The sequence below is a fragment of the Cydia fagiglandana genome, chromosome 15 (genome assembly GCF_963556715.1).
Source record: "Cydia fagiglandana chromosome 15, ilCydFagi1.1, whole genome shotgun sequence".
Taxonomy (NCBI): Eukaryota; Metazoa; Arthropoda; class Insecta; order Lepidoptera; family Tortricidae; genus Cydia; species Cydia fagiglandana.
In genome coordinates this window covers 13,184,284-13,204,914 of record NC_085946.1, presented here as the reverse complement: position 1 = coordinate 13,204,914, position 20,631 = coordinate 13,184,284, and the positions used below count along the sequence as shown (strand labels likewise).

General features: G+C 41.9%; 1 protein-coding gene across 1 annotated transcript in view; it reads right to left on the bottom strand.

Moving 5' to 3' along the window:
- The window catches only part of LOC134671390 (spectrin beta chain), a 109,463-nt gene that overhangs the window by 11,893 nt on the left and 76,939 nt on the right, over nt 1-20,631 (bottom strand). Inside the window, exons 22-33 of the mRNA XM_063529231.1 lie at nt 20,103-20,227; nt 19,077-19,267; nt 17,258-18,420; nt 16,682-16,812; nt 14,973-15,103; nt 14,348-14,552; nt 13,339-13,533; nt 12,775-12,954; nt 9,749-9,993; nt 9,319-9,542; nt 8,029-8,225; nt 1,670-1,811 (exon numbers count right to left, since the gene is read on the bottom strand). Of these exons, the coding sequence (XP_063385301.1) occupies nt 1,670-1,811; nt 8,029-8,225; nt 9,319-9,542; nt 9,749-9,993; nt 12,775-12,954; nt 13,339-13,533; nt 14,348-14,552; nt 14,973-15,103; nt 16,682-16,812; nt 17,258-18,420; nt 19,077-19,267; nt 20,103-20,227 (3,129 nt within the window). The remainder of the gene's footprint in view (nt 1-1,669; nt 1,812-8,028; nt 8,226-9,318; nt 9,543-9,748; nt 9,994-12,774; nt 12,955-13,338; nt 13,534-14,347; nt 14,553-14,972; nt 15,104-16,681; nt 16,813-17,257; nt 18,421-19,076; nt 19,268-20,102; nt 20,228-20,631) is intronic.

Sequence of the window (20,631 nt, the reverse complement as noted above, 5' to 3'; positions counted from 1 at the left end):
AACATCTTGGCCGCTCCTATACATATATCTGATGGCGACTGTACTCTGATATCAGTGAAAACTTCTTAAGCCCTTAAATAACGCTTTAAAGAATTTCGTTCGCCGCCCGAGCACCAAAATCAATAAATTTACACGAAAAGCGGCAAGCGATGCCGTAAGCCTCTCATGGCCTATCGTAGTGCAAAATGTGCTTAATCTCTTATCGTTTAAAGTCGATATTCGCATTGTTTGAAGTATAAACTGAGTATAGTGTTACTGCAATATGCAAGCTGCATTCACCTGTTATCGGTGAAAGTTAGTGGAAAAATAGACAAAATATCTGTAATATGTAGTTAATACATGGTGACCAAAAAATAAGTGCATTCCCGTTGCCAGGGAGGTTCTGGGATTATACTGAGCAACTTTTATTATGGGACCAACCCCGAAATCGCGAAAAATATTTACCCTCCCATAGGAAATGGACTAGCCAAAATGTATGAAACAGTCAATTTTTTTTCGCGATTTCGGGTTTATTCCCACAATAAAAGTTGCTCAGTATAATCCCAAAACCTCCCTGGCAACGGGAATACACTTATTTATTGGCCACCCTTTATACACAGTTGAAGAATAGTGAAACAGATTACACAGCTGAATAAAATGTCATTAGCACATTAAGTGCCGAGATCCCGCTCGGCGGGCGCTGTTTGTAGTAGCTTTCCTCTGCAAAGCGGGACAACGCTGGGATTGGCTACGAGCGTAGCGCTACGAAAACGTTGTCAGTGAGTATGTTAAAGGAGCGCCATATATTTTGTGGTAACGTTTTCCCATTCACCACAAAGCGTACGGCAGTCTGCTGTGAATACTGTGCCACGATTTATTCTTCATCCGTTTACGTTTACTACAGATATTTTAACTATTGTGGAAGTTTCTCATATTATTCGTCGTTTAAGTGCTAATAGACATTACACATGCGTGCTTACATTGCAATCTGTGGTTTGAAGTGATGTTAACTTTTTTGATTCATTGTTCGACTTAAATAAATTATTTTCTTATAAAATCTGTTGATTGCTTAAATATAGGTTTCGGTTAAACTTGTATCACGTCTACTGTGGTTATGACAATGTTTTAAGTAAGACATGATCCGAGTTTTCCCATCGAAATAATTTAGTTAACGATTAGTGTCATTGGTCGCAGTAAAAGCTAGAAAGCTACATTAACACAACAGCTTGAAATAAAGACCTATGAGGCTTTTAGAATCGATAATAATTTATCGATTTTTCCTGGCTGGAACACTTGTTAACTGTCATTGCGACAATGACACTAGATATTTTTGCGTGAGCGCAAATTTTCAACATTGTACTCGTATATTCTGTTCCGGATAGTTAAGAACACGACCATAAAAAGAAACTTGATTTTCACTTCTAAAATGTAATATTCATCTCCCATACAAGCTTTCACAAGGCGTCCATGGCGAATGGCGAGTATGGCACTGATTCGCTACATCTGGACGCCTGCAGATAAATTCACCCCACGCCACTGCGACGATTTCTTTGGGACCTACCACACTTGCGATCACTTTGAACTCGCTCGCAAATCGCCAAGTCTGATAGGGGCCTTAACCGTACCCCTAACTTTCCGGACCAGAACAGCCAACACATGTCATCCACGAGACACAGGAGCGTCGTGTTACCTTGCGGCGGCTCGGGGTCGGCGGCGCGGTCGACGGCGTCGCGCGCGGCGGCGGCGGCGGCCTCGGCCTGCTCGCGTTCGCGCCGCTCGCGCTCCGCCGCCTCGGCCAGCTCTTGGCGGCGCTTCATCTCTTTCACCTCGAACTGTGAAGATGGTAGGAGTGATTATGTGTTGTTTTATGGGGGACGGAATGTGCGCAGTAAAATATTATAGGTAAATCACTTCAATCAACATATTACCCACTTATATTATAAACATATGTCCCATAACTTTTACCTAACAATCTCTTGGTGGCGTTTGTATACCTCCCAAAAAACGAGGCTAGTTCAAGATTTAAGTCAAACGTATAATATGGCATAATATTTGTGAGCGTCTTGCGTGAAATACTAACTGAACACAAACACAATATCAGTTACGTTTAAAAACAAACAAAGTTTTGTACGGAACACTAAAAATGAAGTAATTTACCTAATGGTGGAAAAAAGATATAACCTTCGTCACCTCTTTATCTGATAATTTTATTTTGAAACTTTATTTGAGAATAAAATAGCAATAGATTTCGCATTGGTAAATATTAAAATAAACTGCGGTTTAGTCACAGCGCGGCATAAAATGCGAAAAAAGCCCCTACACTTTACCGGAGCCTAAATGATAAAGAGCTTTTGTGTAAATCGGCTAGGTATAAGTCCAGACATGGGTGTGTTGGAAATAAACTCTTTGCATTTTTAGACACGATCATGATCTTCTTTTCTTTTTCCTCGCGTTATCCCGGCATTTTGCCACGGCTCATGGGCGCCTGGGGTCCGCTTCACAACTAAACACTGATATTTCAGTTTATATAGATTTTAAATACGTGAATAAATACATCAATCGTCATGCTCGGTTTAAAAGCGTAAGCGTCAGTGGCCATGCATTCAACACAAAGCACACAGATAGCGTCATGCGATATACCGGTCACCACTTACACTATCCAAGTAGTTATAGTACCATTCAGCTTCGGGAGCTAGGAGTTTACGAGTTTGGACCAACAGGAGTAAGGAATGGGTCAGAGGTATGGACTTTACGTCTTTCCCTAGCTCATTTACAGCCTTATCACTACTGGTGAGCCCCGGTAAGGAGAGCACGGCAACATCGCTTATACTGTCTGAGTCAGAAGGTTTACTTTTCCTTGACAATCTTCGGAAGAAACTCTTTACGCTACCCGATCTGGATCGGGATTCGCTGGAATGCCTTATTAGAGAAACGTTGGGGTACACCCATAAGGCTGATAGTCTCTCCCATAAAATGAAATCTATACAGGAAAAGGTGATACTAGAAGTGTGGGGTTCGGCTTCAGTGGGATACTCGAAAAATACAGAACTATATATGTCTGGCGAAAGAGTGCTTCTCCTTAGAGGACTGATAGTTGGACTACTGGTTTCTGAAATCGTCGATAAGCTGTTGCCTCCGACTTTCGTCCACAGAAAGGAATCGTTTCTTTCAAACTTTTTGGAACAGTCCAAAGTTAATTGTCTTGGTTGGACTTGTTCTTCCATTTTAAATCTCCCGGTTTTGAATATTATTTGTCTGACTATAACTCCTACTGTGGGGTCACCAGGGGTAATGTTTGATGGGAAGTGGGGGTGGGTTTCCAAAGGGGGAGGTTGGAACGAGAAGGAGGATTCGTCACATTTTTCCCATGGTTGAACACTAGGCCATAGTGTCGCTTGACGCTGTTCAAACTATTGTTGGTTAAAAAGAAAAAGAAAGTTATAAATGAGAAATAGTGCAAGTAAATACAAAAAAGTGCAAGTGCAAATCAACAGAGAAGAAATTTTTGAAAGCATTTATTTAAGCCAACGGTCAGAAAAAAAAAATACAATAATGTTTCGAAAACCACTTCTCAACAAGTGAATGATAAGCAAATTTTAAAACAAACAACTTTTCGCAATACTCATGCATACTGATATTTTTAACATGTTTACACTTTCAGTTCCTTTAAAATTACTATGTTGTTACAATTTCCGTGTTATTTATAACAAGGTTTGTGATAGTATGTACATATATGACCCACACCAAAACTACGAATCCCGTAAGCCATTGATGTTAACATGTTAAGCTTTAAAACAAAACCGATTTCAAGTTCAAGCTAACATGGTGAATTAAATACATTACAACTACAATTATAAACAGGTTATTCACCATGCAATTTATTTTTACTTAGCTTTCAACAACCCGAACTTGTAAGTTCGCAATAAATACCCCGTTTATCTTTAAAATAAATCTAATAAAAACTAATTTAATTCCACTGTACAGTCAGCATCAGATATACCTGAGCGGGTAAGGTGTCCAAGAAAACATATACACTTCAATCGTCACAAAAATAAGGACATCTAAGTTGTCATTTTAGCATAGGCTTTCAGTTCGTCACATATATCTTAACTTCTGAGTTTTTCTTTAACACATACACCCTTATTTAATCACAATGACAATAACGGTTAGAAATTCAGTGGTAACTAAGCACTCAAATTCAAGCTGCTGTCATTAATACCTACACGCACTGCCAATCACGTACGTCAGCAGCCAGGGTGCCACCAGTTGCTAAGCAGTTGTTATTTCAATGGTAACTAAGCATCAATATTTTATCTGTTTAATTTTTTGTTAAATACTGTAGCAGCTACGAATTGACACCTCCTTTCTTAAAGAAGTATTTTATCGTCAAATGCCAAACTTAGACAATAAATAAGTAGGTTTTACGAGAATGATAGGTTTTTTATTTTAACTGTCATAGGCGGCCGTTCTTCCTAATCGTAGAGCATATTATATGTTAATATATATATTCATTTAGCCCGCTTATTGTACTGAAATATACTATATAGTACTAAAATACGATGCTCCGAATCGATCAAAGAACGAAGGAGAAAATAATAGAATTGAAACTTAACACGTTCTCTGTCCCAATCTGACATGTAAACCTTATGGCTTTGTAATAGAGGCTAGCCGTTAAAACCATCACTGCCATGCATATACACCTACGTAATATGCTAACTGTTGACCATAGGAATGACGAATTTTGTTTTTACAACTTAGCAGAGAGGATAGAGTATACGGAGTTATATACAGTATGTATCAGAACGAAAGGCCAAGAAAGAGACCCATTAATGTTTAGGTCATACCTTGGAGGATATAACCAACGGAGACGCCATGTCTAAAATTGTCGGTACAAAATAGTCTGCCGTTTTTTGCGGGGGAGGGGCACATCAAATGTATAGGTACGTCATGTCAGATAAACGTCAGTCCATACATATAGTTGACATGAGGTTGACCATTGGCCGCCTATTTTCGACAGAGGGGAACGCCTGTTAATGGCGGCTCCATTGTTAATTACTCCGAGGGTCATACTGAGCAACTTTTACTATGGGACCAACCCCGAAACCCCGGAAATAAATTACTCTCCCATAGAAAATTTCAACATCAGACCAGCAAAATGTATGAAACTTCCAAGTATTTTTCCGCGTTTTCGGGGTTGGTCCCATAGTAAAAGTTGTTCAGTATGACCTAAACATTAATGGGTCTCTTTCTTGGCCTTTCGTTCAAACTAACGTTCGTACTAACAATAAGTTCAATGATATACAGTATGTATCAACATACTGTATATCTTTGAACTTATTGTTAGTATAACCAGTCTAACCTAGCAGTAAACATCAAATGGCATTCCGCACAGGAGTAATCTAAGGAACGCTTCCTGGGGGTCAAACCTACAACGTCCTGTTAGAAAGTCGTACATACTCTACATGTGACATATCTTCAAAAAAACTGGTCAAGTGCGAGTCGGACTCGCGTTTCAAGGGTTCCGTACATCACACAATTTTCAAAAAAATTTTTTGTACGTGTAACGTGACGTGAGTGAAACCCGAATGAGTCAATCAAGTTTTCAACACATGTAACATGAAGTTTTCTGGCGTGGTGGCTTATTATCTCTGCAAATATGCAAAGTAGCTTCTAGATAGGAAATTAAATGCCGAACAATAGTACAAGTGTCTAAATGCGAAGACTGAAGACCGAGCTCCGCGTAGGGCTGAAACTCGGAGCGTCCAATGGGTCGCGCTTCCTACAACTTCCGCAAGTGTTTTAAAAGCGAAGGCCGAAGAGAGATAATACCTACAGGTTGGCCAAAAAATAAGTACATTCCCGTAACCAGGGAGGTATTGGGATTATACCTACCTACTGAGCAACATTTACTATGGGACCCGAAATCGCGAAAAGAAATGTATCCTCCCATAGAAAACGGACCAGTCAAAACGTATGAAACAGCCAAATTTTTCTTTGCGATTTCGGGGTTGTAGATCGGCAACGGAAATACACTTAGTTTATTTTTTGGCCACCATGTATAGTGCTTTTTAAAACACGTGACAATACCTAGTAACCTAATCAATCAGTACTACAAGTAACATTGCGGCTGCGTGCCAGATACAGCTTAGTCGCATTTTTATCTTAAGTCCGACTCACGCTTGAAGCTAAAGGCACGTCTCTTCGGGACGCTTCGGGTCTTCGGCCTTATGCGGATTTCGGCCTAGGGCCTTCGCAATAGCTGTCTAGAACTCTAATACATCACGTTTCACTTAAACCATTGCGGCTGTGTCCCTAAAAAACCTAAACCGCATTTTTGTTCTTAAATCCGACTCACGCTTGACTCTAGATTTCTAATAGGTTTTCCTGTCATCTTTAGGAAAAGGACTATTTTGTGTATTTTTTTCAGAGTTTTAGACTTAGTAGTTTCGGAGATAGAGGGGGGGGAATGGTCATTTTTTTGTCTATTTTCTTGAATAACTTCTAGAATTTTTATCGTAAATTTATAAAAAAAATATATTTGAGATTCTCACAATGAGCTCTTTCGTTTGATATGTAACATGACATAGTTAGCAAAACTTTGAATTTTAATTTTATGGTTTACCCCCCAAAAGTAGCCCCTATGTTTAAAATTCATTTGTTGACGTTACATATCCGTCTTTGGGTCACGGACTTACATATGTGTACCAAATTTCAACTAAATTGGTCCAGTAGTTTCGGAGCAAATTGGCTGTGACAGACGGACGGACAGACAGACGCACGAGTGATCCTATAAGGGTTCCGTTTTTTCCTTTTGAGGTACGGAACCCTAAAAACATATAAACTTATGCGAAATTAATATAAAACTACAAATTAATAATAAAAATGAAACCCAAAAAAAAAGCTGTAATCTCTAGGTGCGTCCGACTGAGATTTGAACCCGCGGTCTCTGCTTTGAAAAGCAAACGCCTTAGTCACAAGGCCACAACGTGCCTTGACAATTGGCTCTAAATTCGGCTTCAGTTAGCTTTCGCTATGTGTCACTCATTCGTTTTGATGATTCTATTCAATAAAATAAATAGTTTTCAGTAAGCTGACTGACAGGCCTCTGTCAATGGTTGAAGGGCAAAACGTGAGATAGATGTATGTGATGACAAGACTGTACTGCTTTCGATGATTGTCAAAACGCTTTACCTGAAATTAGCATAGCTATTATTCATTCAATATACGACCATACATGTATGCTTTAAACGTCTATTTTTCCATATTGTTCAGATATATTTGACACGTTGACCGCTTAGATACCAATGGTTTTTTGACAGCTAAGGTATCAATGATTTGTTGTAAGTGTAGAAATTAATGAATAGCGACTGTTAAGATATTTGTGACATGTTGAGCGCTCACAAGTAAATGCTACCATGACAGTCAACAACTTTTTGACAGTTTAAACGTTTACCTCTCTTTGAGCACCTGGAGTGTATAGCGACTTCTGCTGCTGACTGTACAGACATTCCCAATTGCATGACCACACCACAACAAGCACTATAAACATCTGAGCAAAACATGTTACTCTTCGAAGGCCGCAAAAATATATGACACGCTCTTGTGGCTCTAATTGAAGGGATGTTTACAAAAACAACATAACTGACTACACTGGTTGACACCTGAAACGATTGACAATGTTCTTAAAAAAGTGTCAACCGCTCTAAGCAGTTATGTTGTTTTTGTAAACATCCCTTCAATTATTAGATCGAAACATATGGCAGAAACCATATCTCAACGGTGGAACCGTTCTCTAAGCACCATACTGGGCTGGCTGAGATGTAGGATCAGTATCGCCGTTATACGCGCCACCAGCATGTGTATCCGAGGCACACGCCACCGTTTTAAGTCCACCGCCAGGTGGCTTGGGTTCGACGACGGTACCGCCCTTCCACACATCGATTGAAACCACTTTTCTACCTTACCCACACATGTATTACCTAACCCTTTGCCTATGTACTTATGATTGTTTTTTTATTATAAGATCGTGATATAAAGTGTAACACATACCGTGGTGAGTCTCTGCAGCGCGCTGAACCTGTCCTCCTGCGCGGCTGCCGACTTCTCAAACGCCTCGTGTTTCTTGATGAGGCTCTCCACCTCGTCGATGGTGTGACCCAGCTCTTGGGACATGAGGTACGGCTCTTGGGCGATGAGCCACGCCTCAGCGACGGCTGCGTCGCGCGCGAACTGGTACACTTCCAGAACTGGGTAAAAAATGTTAAATAAGTATACATACCGAGCTTGATTGACATTTCTGTATACTGTTAGTTCGCTGGAGTTACAAAATAAGAGCACGGAAAATTGTTATTTGATTATGCATTTAAAATGAGTACGTCTAATAATGGAGAACATGAATAAGGTAATACTATGTTTATGATTTTAACGGGAAAATAGGTAACAATTTAAAGTGACTTGATATAGGTATCATTTTGTGGAGTAATACTGGAATGTTTCCTTGTTCAGAGTGTAGCTATGATTAAGAATAACAACTTGGAAGTATAAATTCGGGCAACGGTCAGTTTCTAATTACCTCTTATACATTTGCTAATTGCAAATTACCTACCAATCTTAATGTTTTGAAACGAAACATACATGCTCCAATGTATATGTCAAGCGCGACTTCAAAGTATGACTATGAAATCGTGAGCGACAACGCTCAACGCAAAGCGGCCTGAGACCTGGCCTGATCTCTCTGTCGCACTTGTAAATTCGCACGTAAGTGTGACAGGGAAGGCAACACGTCGAACGTGGTTTGCGGTAGTCCCTCTGATCTATATCAGGGCTCTCCAAAATACAGCCCAGGCGGAAAATAAGCAAGAGAACAAAAGATCATACAATCTGGCCGAACGCCCCGTGTAAAGGACCCCTAACCTTTTGAATACTCTACGTTATAAACAAAAACGTCACTGACACGCCAAGGTCCCGAGCGCAGGCGAGCTAATGTAGACCTTATTTGAAAGTGTGAAGATTACTTTGACAGCGCACGTCATAACACCCATAGCTCTCTATGGCGCTGTGGGCACGACTAGTAACGACACAGGGGTCCTCCTCCTCAAGACATCCTCCAGACTGAACATAGTAGCGCTACCTGCTCTGCCACAATTATACGGTAGTTCTACTCCATTTTCGAGTCAAAGTGTTTTGTGTGACGTCCGTGTCTTTCAACGGACCAATCACGGCACGGAACTCGCTCACCTCGTCCCCCGCACCCCAGTATTTTTGGCAGCATAGGTTTCATGAAATAATTGCTCTAAACTCAGTCTAGAGGATTCCTAGTCTATGGTGTGCAGTACTCACTGAGCTGCAGGTTCTCCCAGCGCTCCTCCCAGCGGCGCAGCAGCGCGTTGCGCTGGTTGGTCAGCTGGAGCAGCTTGTCCTTGATGTCGGCGGCGGCGTAGTGCTGCCGCGAGAGCAGCTCCTTGCCGAGCGAGATGCAAGCGCCGAAGTTGTCCTCGCGCGTGTCGATCTCCGCCTTCAGGGACTGGTGGTTGTTCATGAGGAGCTCTACGCCGCTCACGTCCCTGTACACATAAATGTTAGATCATTTTAAACCTTATTGCAACAATATAAGGACCAGTTATGGTAAGTCAAGTGTGTTGTTGTTAGCTTGAAATCGATAAATTGATACTAATGTTCAAAGTATAGAGATGGCTTCGCCTTGACCCGGCCTCCGCCTCGGGTAGGGTGATCTCGGCCAACTAGTCTATTTAACCAGTAATAAACTCACCTCGGTTTCTCGCCAGTGTTCATCTGTCGGACAACATCGTCCATCCACAAGGTGAGGTTCCTGACTTGGTTGAGGAATCGGTACAGGTCGTCGGCATCTTCCAGCTTGGATTTCCTCGCGGCGCAGGCGGCTTGCAACGCGGCCCAGGCTTCGGCAACCTCCGCCTCGCGTCGGGTGATCTCGGCAGCTTTGTCGCCGGCGTAGGAGGCGCCGAGGCGGGCGCATTCGGCGCTGATGGCTTCCACCTGGTGATTACGATACAAATATATGTTGATTATGTTAGGGGATATAACAAAATACTCCGATGATGATATATCTGGCATTTATTAAATCATTTCATGAAATAACTAGGAAAAAGGAAACAACATCGTGTTCATCATAGTCTGTAACGTTTAAAAGTCAAAGTTTGGTTTCCACAGCTACATTTGGTTTCGAACCTGTTGCCATCAAACTCTTTCTAGGCCTTCTAATCCAAAGGACGTGTAACAGACAGTGGCACCCATAGACCTAGGATTCGCTTGCGCTTGACAGACAGCTGAAGTGTGCGAAAGGGAAGCCATCACGTATATGAACATCCCATGAGTGCGAAAGAGTCAGACTACCAATGAGAAAACGTAACCACTTTTGAGTTTGACGACGGCCGCGGACGGCCAAGAGCGTATCACGGTAATTTTCAAATTGAAAAATATACACGGATTAGGACGAAAAGTATTAAATAAAGTAATTCAGTGAAGATGGTGTCTTGTAGTGTGCCGGATTGCAGTGTCACAGGGCCAAATAATCCAAGCAATTACTCATTTCAGAGGATTTATTATATTCCGAACGAAATTTTCATAACGATATTGTGTCAAATTAACAGCGTAAAAAGTGTAAGAAGCCGGTTTATACAGTTCATTATAAGTTTTTCTTCCGTTCCGTGCTAATATTTTATCATATTAGTCAATAATTTAGGATATTTTGTGTAAAAACATAAACTGTTCGTTTACGCTAGGGCTTGACAAAATGTTCATATGACAGTATCGATAACTTGTCGGTATATGAATAGCTATGTAATTATTTCTCCACAAGACATCATTAAGATATTCGTTTTTATAACCGACTTCAAATAATAACGATTGTTATACCTTTTTGAAGGTGTTCATGTTTAGCGTGTCATGATAACTTCACTTTGCAACACAGTAAGAGTTACATTAAGATAAGTCTGTAACAATTTTGATGGCAAACGCAGTGCAATTGTTATTTATACGTCATAATGTCGTAGAATTTTAATGTTTAAAATAACACATTTGAAAAAGTAGTCGATAAAGCAATCAAACATCGACAGATTAGTAATATGTTGTAACATGACTTCACTATTTTTGATCTCACATAGACAATTTACGCACACACTTGCATTTCATTTTTGGTCACACTTTTGAAGATTGAGAGTTGTTCTTTGTCATATAATTCTTTGGTGGCACCTTTTGTCGGAATTATGGAGACCTGATTTGCTGGTAACAAAATCTGGCTTTCACAAAAGCACCCACTACGAAACACGGGTGAATATTGGCTATGGCCAAGTCTCCGTACAAAATACCACTTATCCTTATTTAGCCGTATTATTTTGTATCCTAGGAAAACCGAGCTTTACACTAGACATGCGCGAAACAGTGCTTCGAAAAGTGATGCTATATCACATCACTTTTCCGAACACGTAATGGTACACTGAGATATCACATCACTCATCACTCGAAACATGACCCGACCGTGAAACAGCGCTCGGGCGCGCGCGAGATGGCCATATTACAGCTATCTCTTACATTACACAGCGCATCTACAGCACTCTAGTGATTCTAGGGCGTCTCGGATCCGTATCGGCGATCGATCTATTTATTACGCGTTGCGTTTTGTCACCTTTATGTGAAAGATTTTTTGTTAGTTCTTATAAATTATAAAATAATGTAATTATGTAATATGTATGTAAGTTTCGGAGGTAGATAATTGCCTATGGAGCTTCCCGCGCGGTATGGCGAGTATTCTATAACAATGCGTACATTTTGCTCGCTTTGGTTCTGTCTCCGTAAAGGGGTTCGTTTATAGCCATTTTTTTTTAATATGTCAATCAAGTTAAAGTCACCAATAGTCCGTAAAAAAGCGATTACTCACCAGCACTAATACATTATCAGAATATTGCCATAACGAAACTATTATTTACACCTTTCACAATTTAATTTAAATATATTTGCAATTTAGTTCACTCAGTCTTTATAAACAACTCGAATTTCTAGAGTCAGTCTCGATATGCACTAATTAACAATTAAATTAAAGGATAAACAAGTATTAACTCGTACTTAGTTTGCCGCGAACCGCGAAAGTCAAGCAAACTATCAAACATTTCACAACAATAATAATAAACGGTTTTCTTTTCGTCAAATTCAAAATCGCAAATAAATTACTCCATTTGACCGCGTCCTTCTAGTATTATAAGAAAACATTTTAAGCTCTACGCGGACGCATTAGAGTTCTAAATCTATTGCAGAAAATCATATTCGTAAAAATATTAGTGAGTGACAACTTAAACCGCGGCGATCGGCCGAGCGGACCTATCCGAATGGTTCCGAAGATAGCCGAAAGCATCGCAGAGCGAGAGCGAGCGAGCACTGAGTGCGAGTACGAGCGAGATAACAAAGCAATGATGGCATGGCATGGCGAACAAACATGACACTATCACAAGTGACATTACACATTACGCGCTCCGTGCGTAGACTTGAACTGACCGTTCATATCGGCGAGTCAATGTATTTGGAATTGAATCCATTTCGCGCGCTTCGGCCGGTCGTTGGCGCTCGCGCGCTCGGTGCGGCTCGCGTGATGTGTGATGTTTGAAGTACTGGTTGATTTCGCGGAGAGATACGTAATGCCATATTACGTGTTCGAGAGATATCTCATTTGTGATATTACGAGCATTACTTACACATGTCTACTTTACACTTTCGATCATCTGTTAATCTTATAGTAGGCCTAGGAAGTGGATAATTGGCACATACCTGGTGTTGCAACGTAGTAAGGTCCTGCATGAAGGTGTGGTGCTTGCGCTGGAGTGCTCCCACGCTGAGCGCGTCGCGGCCGAGCTCGTCGCTCACGCCTCGCGCCTTCTCGCTCACTCGCTGGAGGGTGTCCTTGCAGTCGTGGAAGTATTTGTGGAGCTCGCGGGACGCCATCAGCATCTGGAGATAAATAGTTAAAGAATTGATTTACACTTAAAAAGGGGAAACTGTTTGGTTTTTTGAGTATCTAATACTAGAAGTGTAGTAAACATTTGTTCGGATCTAAAAACATGAATATAAACGGTCGTTAGAAAGATAATTTTCTTGCACCAGTGCAGTATGGCTTCTAAAAATAGGCTAAAATGGCGTAAGAATGCCACAAGACACAAGTATTTTTTTTATGATACCTAAAGTACAGTTTAGCCAAGGATCGCTCTGACTGGAGCAGTCAAAGAGTCATGATTTTCTTGCGCTAGTAGTATCATCCCAAAAGAGTGATAAGTACAGTTCTTTATTCTACTCTTCACTTTTTCTGCCAAGTTTATCAACACAGAGTACACGAACCTGAGTGCGCGTCTCGATGAGCTCGAGCAGGTCCTGCCAGGTCTCCTTGAGCCCCTCCTTCCACTGCGCGATGGTGGCGTTGTCGGAGTGGCCCATGCCGATCATCTGGTCGGCGATGCGCTCGGCCGTGGCCACTCGCTCCGAGCCCACGGCTTGTGTTTCGCGCGCGAACTCCTTGAAGCGCTCCCATAGCAGCTAGAATAAATAAAGAAATTCAATAAAATGTAATATTTATTGAGCATATGCATATACTTTATTAAATTGAAATACGTGTAATTATAATCATCATCATCATCATCATCATTTCAGCCTATATACGTCCCACTGCTGAGCACAGGCCTCCTCTCATGCGCGAGAGGGCTTGGGCTATAGTCCCCACGCTAGCCCAATGCGGATTGGGGACTTCACATACACCTTTGAATTTCTTTGCAGATGTATGCAGGTTTCCTCACGATGTTTTCCTTCACCGAAAAGCTAGTGGTAAATATCAAATGATATTGCGTACATAAGTTCCGAAAAACCCATTGGTACAAGCCAGGATTTGAACCCGCGACCTCCGAATTGAAAGTCAGACGTTGTTATATCCACTCGGCCACCACTGCTTGCCTGCTTGAATTATAATAACCGACCAAAAAAATTTTTTTATTAAAAAGTTTAATTAACATTTCGAAGTTAGATTGTGGACAAAGTCAATAATGAATTGACCTAGGTAAACGGGTGTTTAATTCCTACATCTCATGGCGACCTTGCCAAGATTGCAGTGGTGAATTTTCTTAATATTATAGGTACCGTTATTCCGTTAGGTTAAATACCTACTGACGGTTAAATACCGGACTGACGTTTATCTGACATGGCTATTTGTACGTTACGTACATAATAGCCATACATTTGACGTGCCCCTCCCCCGCAAAAATCGGCAGACTGTTTGTACAGAAAATGACAGACAAGGCGTCTCCAGTAACTAAATGCTCTAAGCCCATACGACATTCGACAGATGTCCAGTACTCACGGTGACGTGGTCGTAGTCCTGGCCGAGCTCCTGCGAGCTGGCGACGAGCTCGCGCTCGGTGATCCACTGCTCGAGGTCGTCGACCTCGCGCGACAGCTGGAACAGGCGCAGCGCCTCGTCGAGCTTGGCGCGCCGCTCGCCGGCTAGGTCCTTCAGCCCGGCGTACAGTTTGTCCACCTGGGACTGCTTGACGGAGATTTGTTCGCTGCAAGAAATTGCGCGGTTAGAAATTGACAAGGTGGAATAAATACAATAAGTGTATGAACTAAGAGGACGCTTGATCGAGGCATACAGCAAGGTAGAACGTGCTACGTTTGTGTCAAACTTGTGCAAATAGCACTTTATAGCTTGCCACCATAGTCCTGTCCTAGAAGTTTCGCTGGACGCTCATCCAAGTCCGTGAATACACTTATGACCAGTTGCACAAACCAAAATTTAATTAAAATTATCAATAACTCCCAACAGAGAACTATGGACCTTTCCCAATTTAGCGAAAGTTTTTAAGGGGGACAGCCGGTTTGGTGCAACCGACCCAGTACAATAATTAGTTCAAGGTAACAATCAATGAAATATGTAGAATGCGTAGACATAAACACTGTCATCGACACTGTTGTCCTTAACTTACCTCAAAGGATGTTCCTCGCTAGTTAGCTGTCTGACGGTTTCTCCTAGCTGCCGGATGGTCTGAGCGTAATCGTCCACAGACTGCTCGAGGATCTCGTGCTTCTTCATCAGGTTCTGCGCGCTGATCTCATCCTAAGCAAATTAAATTAAATACATTAGTAACTGAAGATTAAGTACAGATCCGTTTTCCAAATTATGAAAAACTTTATAAAGCTTGAACACGCCAAAACGTGGGCACACATTTTTGCTTATAAATTTTGTAAAGGGTGGTTAAATTTTATTTCTTTACTTAAATTAAAATCGCTATAGTATGAGGAACATATGATACCACAATAGTTGTCAATTGTATGATTCGTTTTCATGATAACGAGCTTTAAACAATAACGGAGCGAAATCACTTTGCACCAATAGCATTGGAAAAGTCGATTAGGCTAAGGAAACTTGTGAAAATGTTAATATATCGAGGATCGATTAGTTTTTGTGTTTTTGAAATGTTGCGGAGACGTCAATGAATGGAAAGACAACCAGAAAGCAGAAAAACACGAGATACAAATGAGAAAAAAAAAGAAACTAGGAACATACAGCGTTCTTACATAAAGACCGAAACCTAATTTTTCTTATGTTACAAAAAACGGACAAATATCTCAAATTTATGTACAAAAAGAGAAGTCAAGTTAGATTAAGAGCTAGCAAGAGCTTATCTGCTCCCAAAATAGTGGTGCTAAATGAAATTTGTATGCAAAATGTAGGATATTAAAACGTTTGATCATTTTTAACGTATTTGAGCGTGTTAGGTGTTAGACGATGGTTCTATAGAAATACATACTTCAAGCAATACACAAAATAAAAAGTTTGACTTCTATGAGTTGCTAATACATTCCCGAAGATTGCAAGATAAAAATAATGCTAAGTATCCCCATTATTTATGGTTGAGCCAGCTACTTGTGATTGCATCAAGCGATGCCGTTAATTGATTCGCATAAGGGACATTGACTATAGAAATATATGCAAGAAACATTTGCGAAAATGACCTAAACCTATTTTAAAGAAGCCACAGCTCACAGTTACTATTTTGGTAGCATTCATCGTGTTATCATTACACTATAACAGTGACGAAGGGGTATTAACATGATGGACATGCTGACAATGCCAAAAGGGTACTTTTGGGGGATGGTAATACATGAAGGCGGATGGCAATGGACTGGGCCCATATCAATGAATATTTGAAAAAGACACCTGTTAAAGTTATATTATCAACTTATCCGCAAATAACTCTGGCTTGGACTACTTAAACATACAGTAATCATGTCGTGCAAAGTGCCTGTGTCCTGGTCATCACGAAGTCTGTGACATGTCAAATCCTGAGGCTGAAATGATAGTCTAGTATATTAGCATGATAAACTATAATATTTTCAATTATATTCAATATATATTTCGCTCCATTAGACCTTTATTTTCTATTTATTTGTAATTTTATGTGCCCACGTTTTGGCGTGTTCAAGCTTTAGCTAGACTCCAGACTATAAATTAGGCGCTTTGCCACGCGTAGCAATTTATGAATACGTGACTCTTCGCCAGAGGCATTGCGGCCGCAAGTGCCTTGCCTTGAGAGTTTCAACTCCACAGACTGAGCTGATAGTAGATATGCTTCTAGCGGCTCATGTAGTGGGGATCCTCCTATTGAAAGTGCCGCCTTGTGACCTTACGTACCTTGCCGCGGTCCTCGACCATCATGTAGAGTTCCTGCTCGCTCATCCACGCTTCTGCCTCGTTGGCGTCGAAGAGATACTGCTGCGCCTTCTCCCATTGGGCGAGGTTGTTCTTGCGTTGTTCGATGGCATCTGCGGAAGAATAGTGTGAGGAAAATTTAGGAAAATAAATGTCCTTCGAAATTGAAACGTATTTTGTCAGAGGATGGCCATAGACTCTCCACGCCAAGAGCAACATTGAGACAAATATTTCACTATTCGAAGAAATTTCTGGAACCCTATCTATGTATTGCAATCTTCTGCACCTAATGGCTCCTCTACACAATGGCCACTCCAAGGGACGCATTTTTATGTGTTAGAGGGAGCAAGTGATATTGCTATCTCATTCTACCGCATGGCTGCGTCCCTTGGAGTGGCCGGCGCTGGGCCATCGTGTAGCTGTAGAGGAGCCATAATATTTCGATCACATTCCTAGTTCTTTTATATACTAGTAAGGCAAAGTTGAAACTATGATGAAGAATTATCTAATTTACTGTACCATTAAGCATAAACAAAAAAAATATATTATACAATGTACCTTTAAGTTCTCGCCATCTCGCAGTAAGTTCTTCAATGAGAGATTTAAACTCAGGCGAAGCCTCGTGCCCCTCGTCGATGAGTTTCTGACCGTTCGCGATAACGGTCAGAATGCGCGGCTCGTGGTTCTCCGTCTCCGTCTTCAGCGACTGGTTCTTCTTCTGGAGCATCTGCACGTTGAACAGCGAGTTGCCGTAGTCCGTGCTGGTGGCTAGGGGCATCTTCTCGAGCACCCACAGATTCTCGTCTTCCACGTCGCGACGGAACTGGAATGCTTCCTTCTTCTTGGCTAACTGACGCTGGCGGTCCAGCAAAGGAGCTTTTAGCTGCTCGAAACGGTGCTCGACTAACTTCTTCTTCTCCTTGATCTCGTCCATCTTGTCTGGAACGGTCTTTTGAAGGTATTCAGCCTGGGTCTCCAGCTCGGTGACCTGCTTGGCCTTCACGGCCATCTGAGTCTCGATCATCTGTTGCTTCTGCATGAGAATATTCACAGATGCCAGATCAGAGCCGGTGTCGGTGTTCTCGATTTGCTTCTCGAGCTCGTTCATCCAGGAGTCGATGTCGTCGCAGGTCTGGTGGATGAGGACCTCGCGGTTGGCGTCGAAGAGGCGCTCGCCCTTGTCCTTGGTGGTGGTTTGGAGGTTCTCGAATTGGTCCTGGAGTTCGCTCATCTTGGGGGAGATGATTTCGGCGAATTCTGGTTTCTGCTTCATGAGATCCTCGGCGGCGTTCTGAACGGCGAAGAGGCGTTCCTTGTTCGCGCCGATTTCTGCCTCGAAGGCTTGATGGCGAGTCCATTTGGAGTGGATGGTTTTGGCGGAGCGGTAGGTGTCGTCTTGGGCGGTGACGTTCTTCTCCTGGACCCACTCGCCGAGCTCGTCGCAGTCCTGGAGGAACTGGTGGAGCTGGAGCTGGTCCTGGAGTTTCTCCATCTGCTGGAGGGCCTTGTCGCGGTTGGCGGCGCGGCGCTGCTCGATGCTGTCGGCCTTGCGCTGGATCTTGTCGGCGTCGAAGTGCTTCTCCTCGACGAGCCGGTTGGCGAACTGCACGACGGAGTTGATCTTGTCGTCGTTGGCCTCCATGGTCGTGAGGAACGCCTCGTGCTCCTTGATCATGTTCTCCGCTTGCTCCAGGTTGGTGGGAGGCTCGGTCTTTGCCAACCTGTGGAAAGACATCAATTTATTGAATGATTTTATGATAAGATTTGTGTTTTTAGGCTTGTAAAATTCAGAATTCAAATGACCAAAACGAGAAAATGCTCAAACAGCCCAAATTGAAACAAACTCTCTTGAGAAATAATCTCTAACAAGCTAATGATACACAACGCGTATAAATCCAAGCCGGCGGCATTCACGGCGTCTTATGGTGGACATTGTGATTAGTCAAGTTTTTAATTACTAGGGTAGTCAAGTATAGAAAGTAATTCCCTTATGACTGAAAATATCAATAAGGGATTAGAGCCACCTGGAGGGTTATTTTTTGGTAAAACGGGACCCTATTACTAAGACTCTGCTGTCCGTCCGTCCGTCCGTCTGTCACCAGGCTGTATCTCACGAACTGTGATAGCTAGACAGTTAAAATTTTCACAGATGATGTATTTCTGTTGCCGCTATAACAACAAATACTAAAAACAGAATAAAATAAAGATTTAAGTGGGGCTCCCATACAACAAACGTGATTTTTGACCGAAGTTAAGGCGGGGTCAGTACTTGGATGGGTGACCGTTTTTTTGCCTTTTTTGCATTATGGTACGGAACCCTTCGTGCGCGAGTCCGACTCGCACTTGCCCGGTTTTATTTTATTATAAGTGTTCTTACTTGAGCTCCTGGTGTGTGAGCAGCACCTCAGCCTGCCTGGCGTCGCGCTGCAGCAACTGCAGCTCGAGGCTCTGCGTGAGCAGCTGCTGCCGGTTCTCCCACATCTGCTGCAGCTCGGCCCAGCCCTCGCGGAGCGCCTTCAGACGCTCGCGCAGGAACATGTACTGCGGGTCGTCCTGTGTCGACGGCTCCTGATAAAATAAAGTTTATTAGTTTGCGTTGTATCGTTCAGCAAATATTATGTAATTATATACTGGCCCTGGGAACGAAACGCAGATAAGGGAAGCGATGTTCAAATAACTCTTGGTGTCGGAGATTTATGCATTAAAAATATTAAAATATTATTAGATGACACGAAACAGTTTTCTTAAAAATATAGTGTATTCTTCAAGAAAAATCCATTTAATTTATAAACTCAAACTGGCATTTTCTTAATTCGAAATTGGAAAGGAATCGCGTAGAATCTGTGCGGAAAGAGAAGAGCCGTGGAATGTAAAGCTCGATTTTCCTAGGATAGCGTTGCCACATATAGCGGCCGTCTCCATAAAAAATAATACGGCTAAATATGGATGTCGTATACTTTTTTTTTGTATGGAGACGGCCGCTATATTACGGCTCCGCTATCCTAGGAAACCAGAGCTCAAAGGAAACCATGACACTCTAAGTGATAAGATACTTCTAATACTTAAAATCCAAATATTAATTTCGCGTCAATATTTGGATTTTAAGTATTAGAAGTACTCTCCGTACTCCATCATCTTGGCGTACTCGTCCTTGTAGTTGTCGATCTCCTCCTTGATGGTCTGGTGCTGCGACAGCAGTCTCCGGCTCCGGCAAGCTTGCTGACGTGTCTAGACATGTTAATATGATAACTCACGGTGGTGATCTTCTCTCCGCACTCCATCATCTTGGCGTACTCGTCGTTGTAGTTGTCGATCTCCTCCTTGATGGTCTGGTGCTGCGACAGCAGTCTCCGGCTCCGGCAAACTTGCTGACGTGTCTAGACATGTTAATATGATAACTCACGGCGGTGATCTTCTCTCCGTACTCCATCATCTTGGCGTACTCGTCCTTGTAGTTGTCGATCTCCTCCTTGATGGTCTGGTGCTGCGACAGCAGTTTCTCCGCTTCCGCCAAGCTCGACGGCGTATCTACATTATTCGAATAAATTATATCAGTTTCATGTTTCATCGTTCAATACGCTAGAATATCGACATTTATATATTTATCATAGAAAATACTTGTATCATTGAAAGTGTAATTAAAAGATACGTCATAAGAAAATATTCTGATGGTACTGGAGTCTAATTTCGGATTACGACATATGTATCACCAAAAAACTAGTATTGCAACGAAGTAGTTTTGGACTGTACCAGTAATGTGGATGTTCCAAAGTTCTTAACATTTGTAAAAGACAAACTAGTAGTACTTAAATAATGGTACAGCTGTTTTTGACTTGAGTATATTGAGCAAAAAATTAAGAACCGTTTGGATCTAGTAGAAGTTGTCCTCGGCTAGGTTTCTTTGAGTTGAAGTTTAGGTCTGACTACGGAAT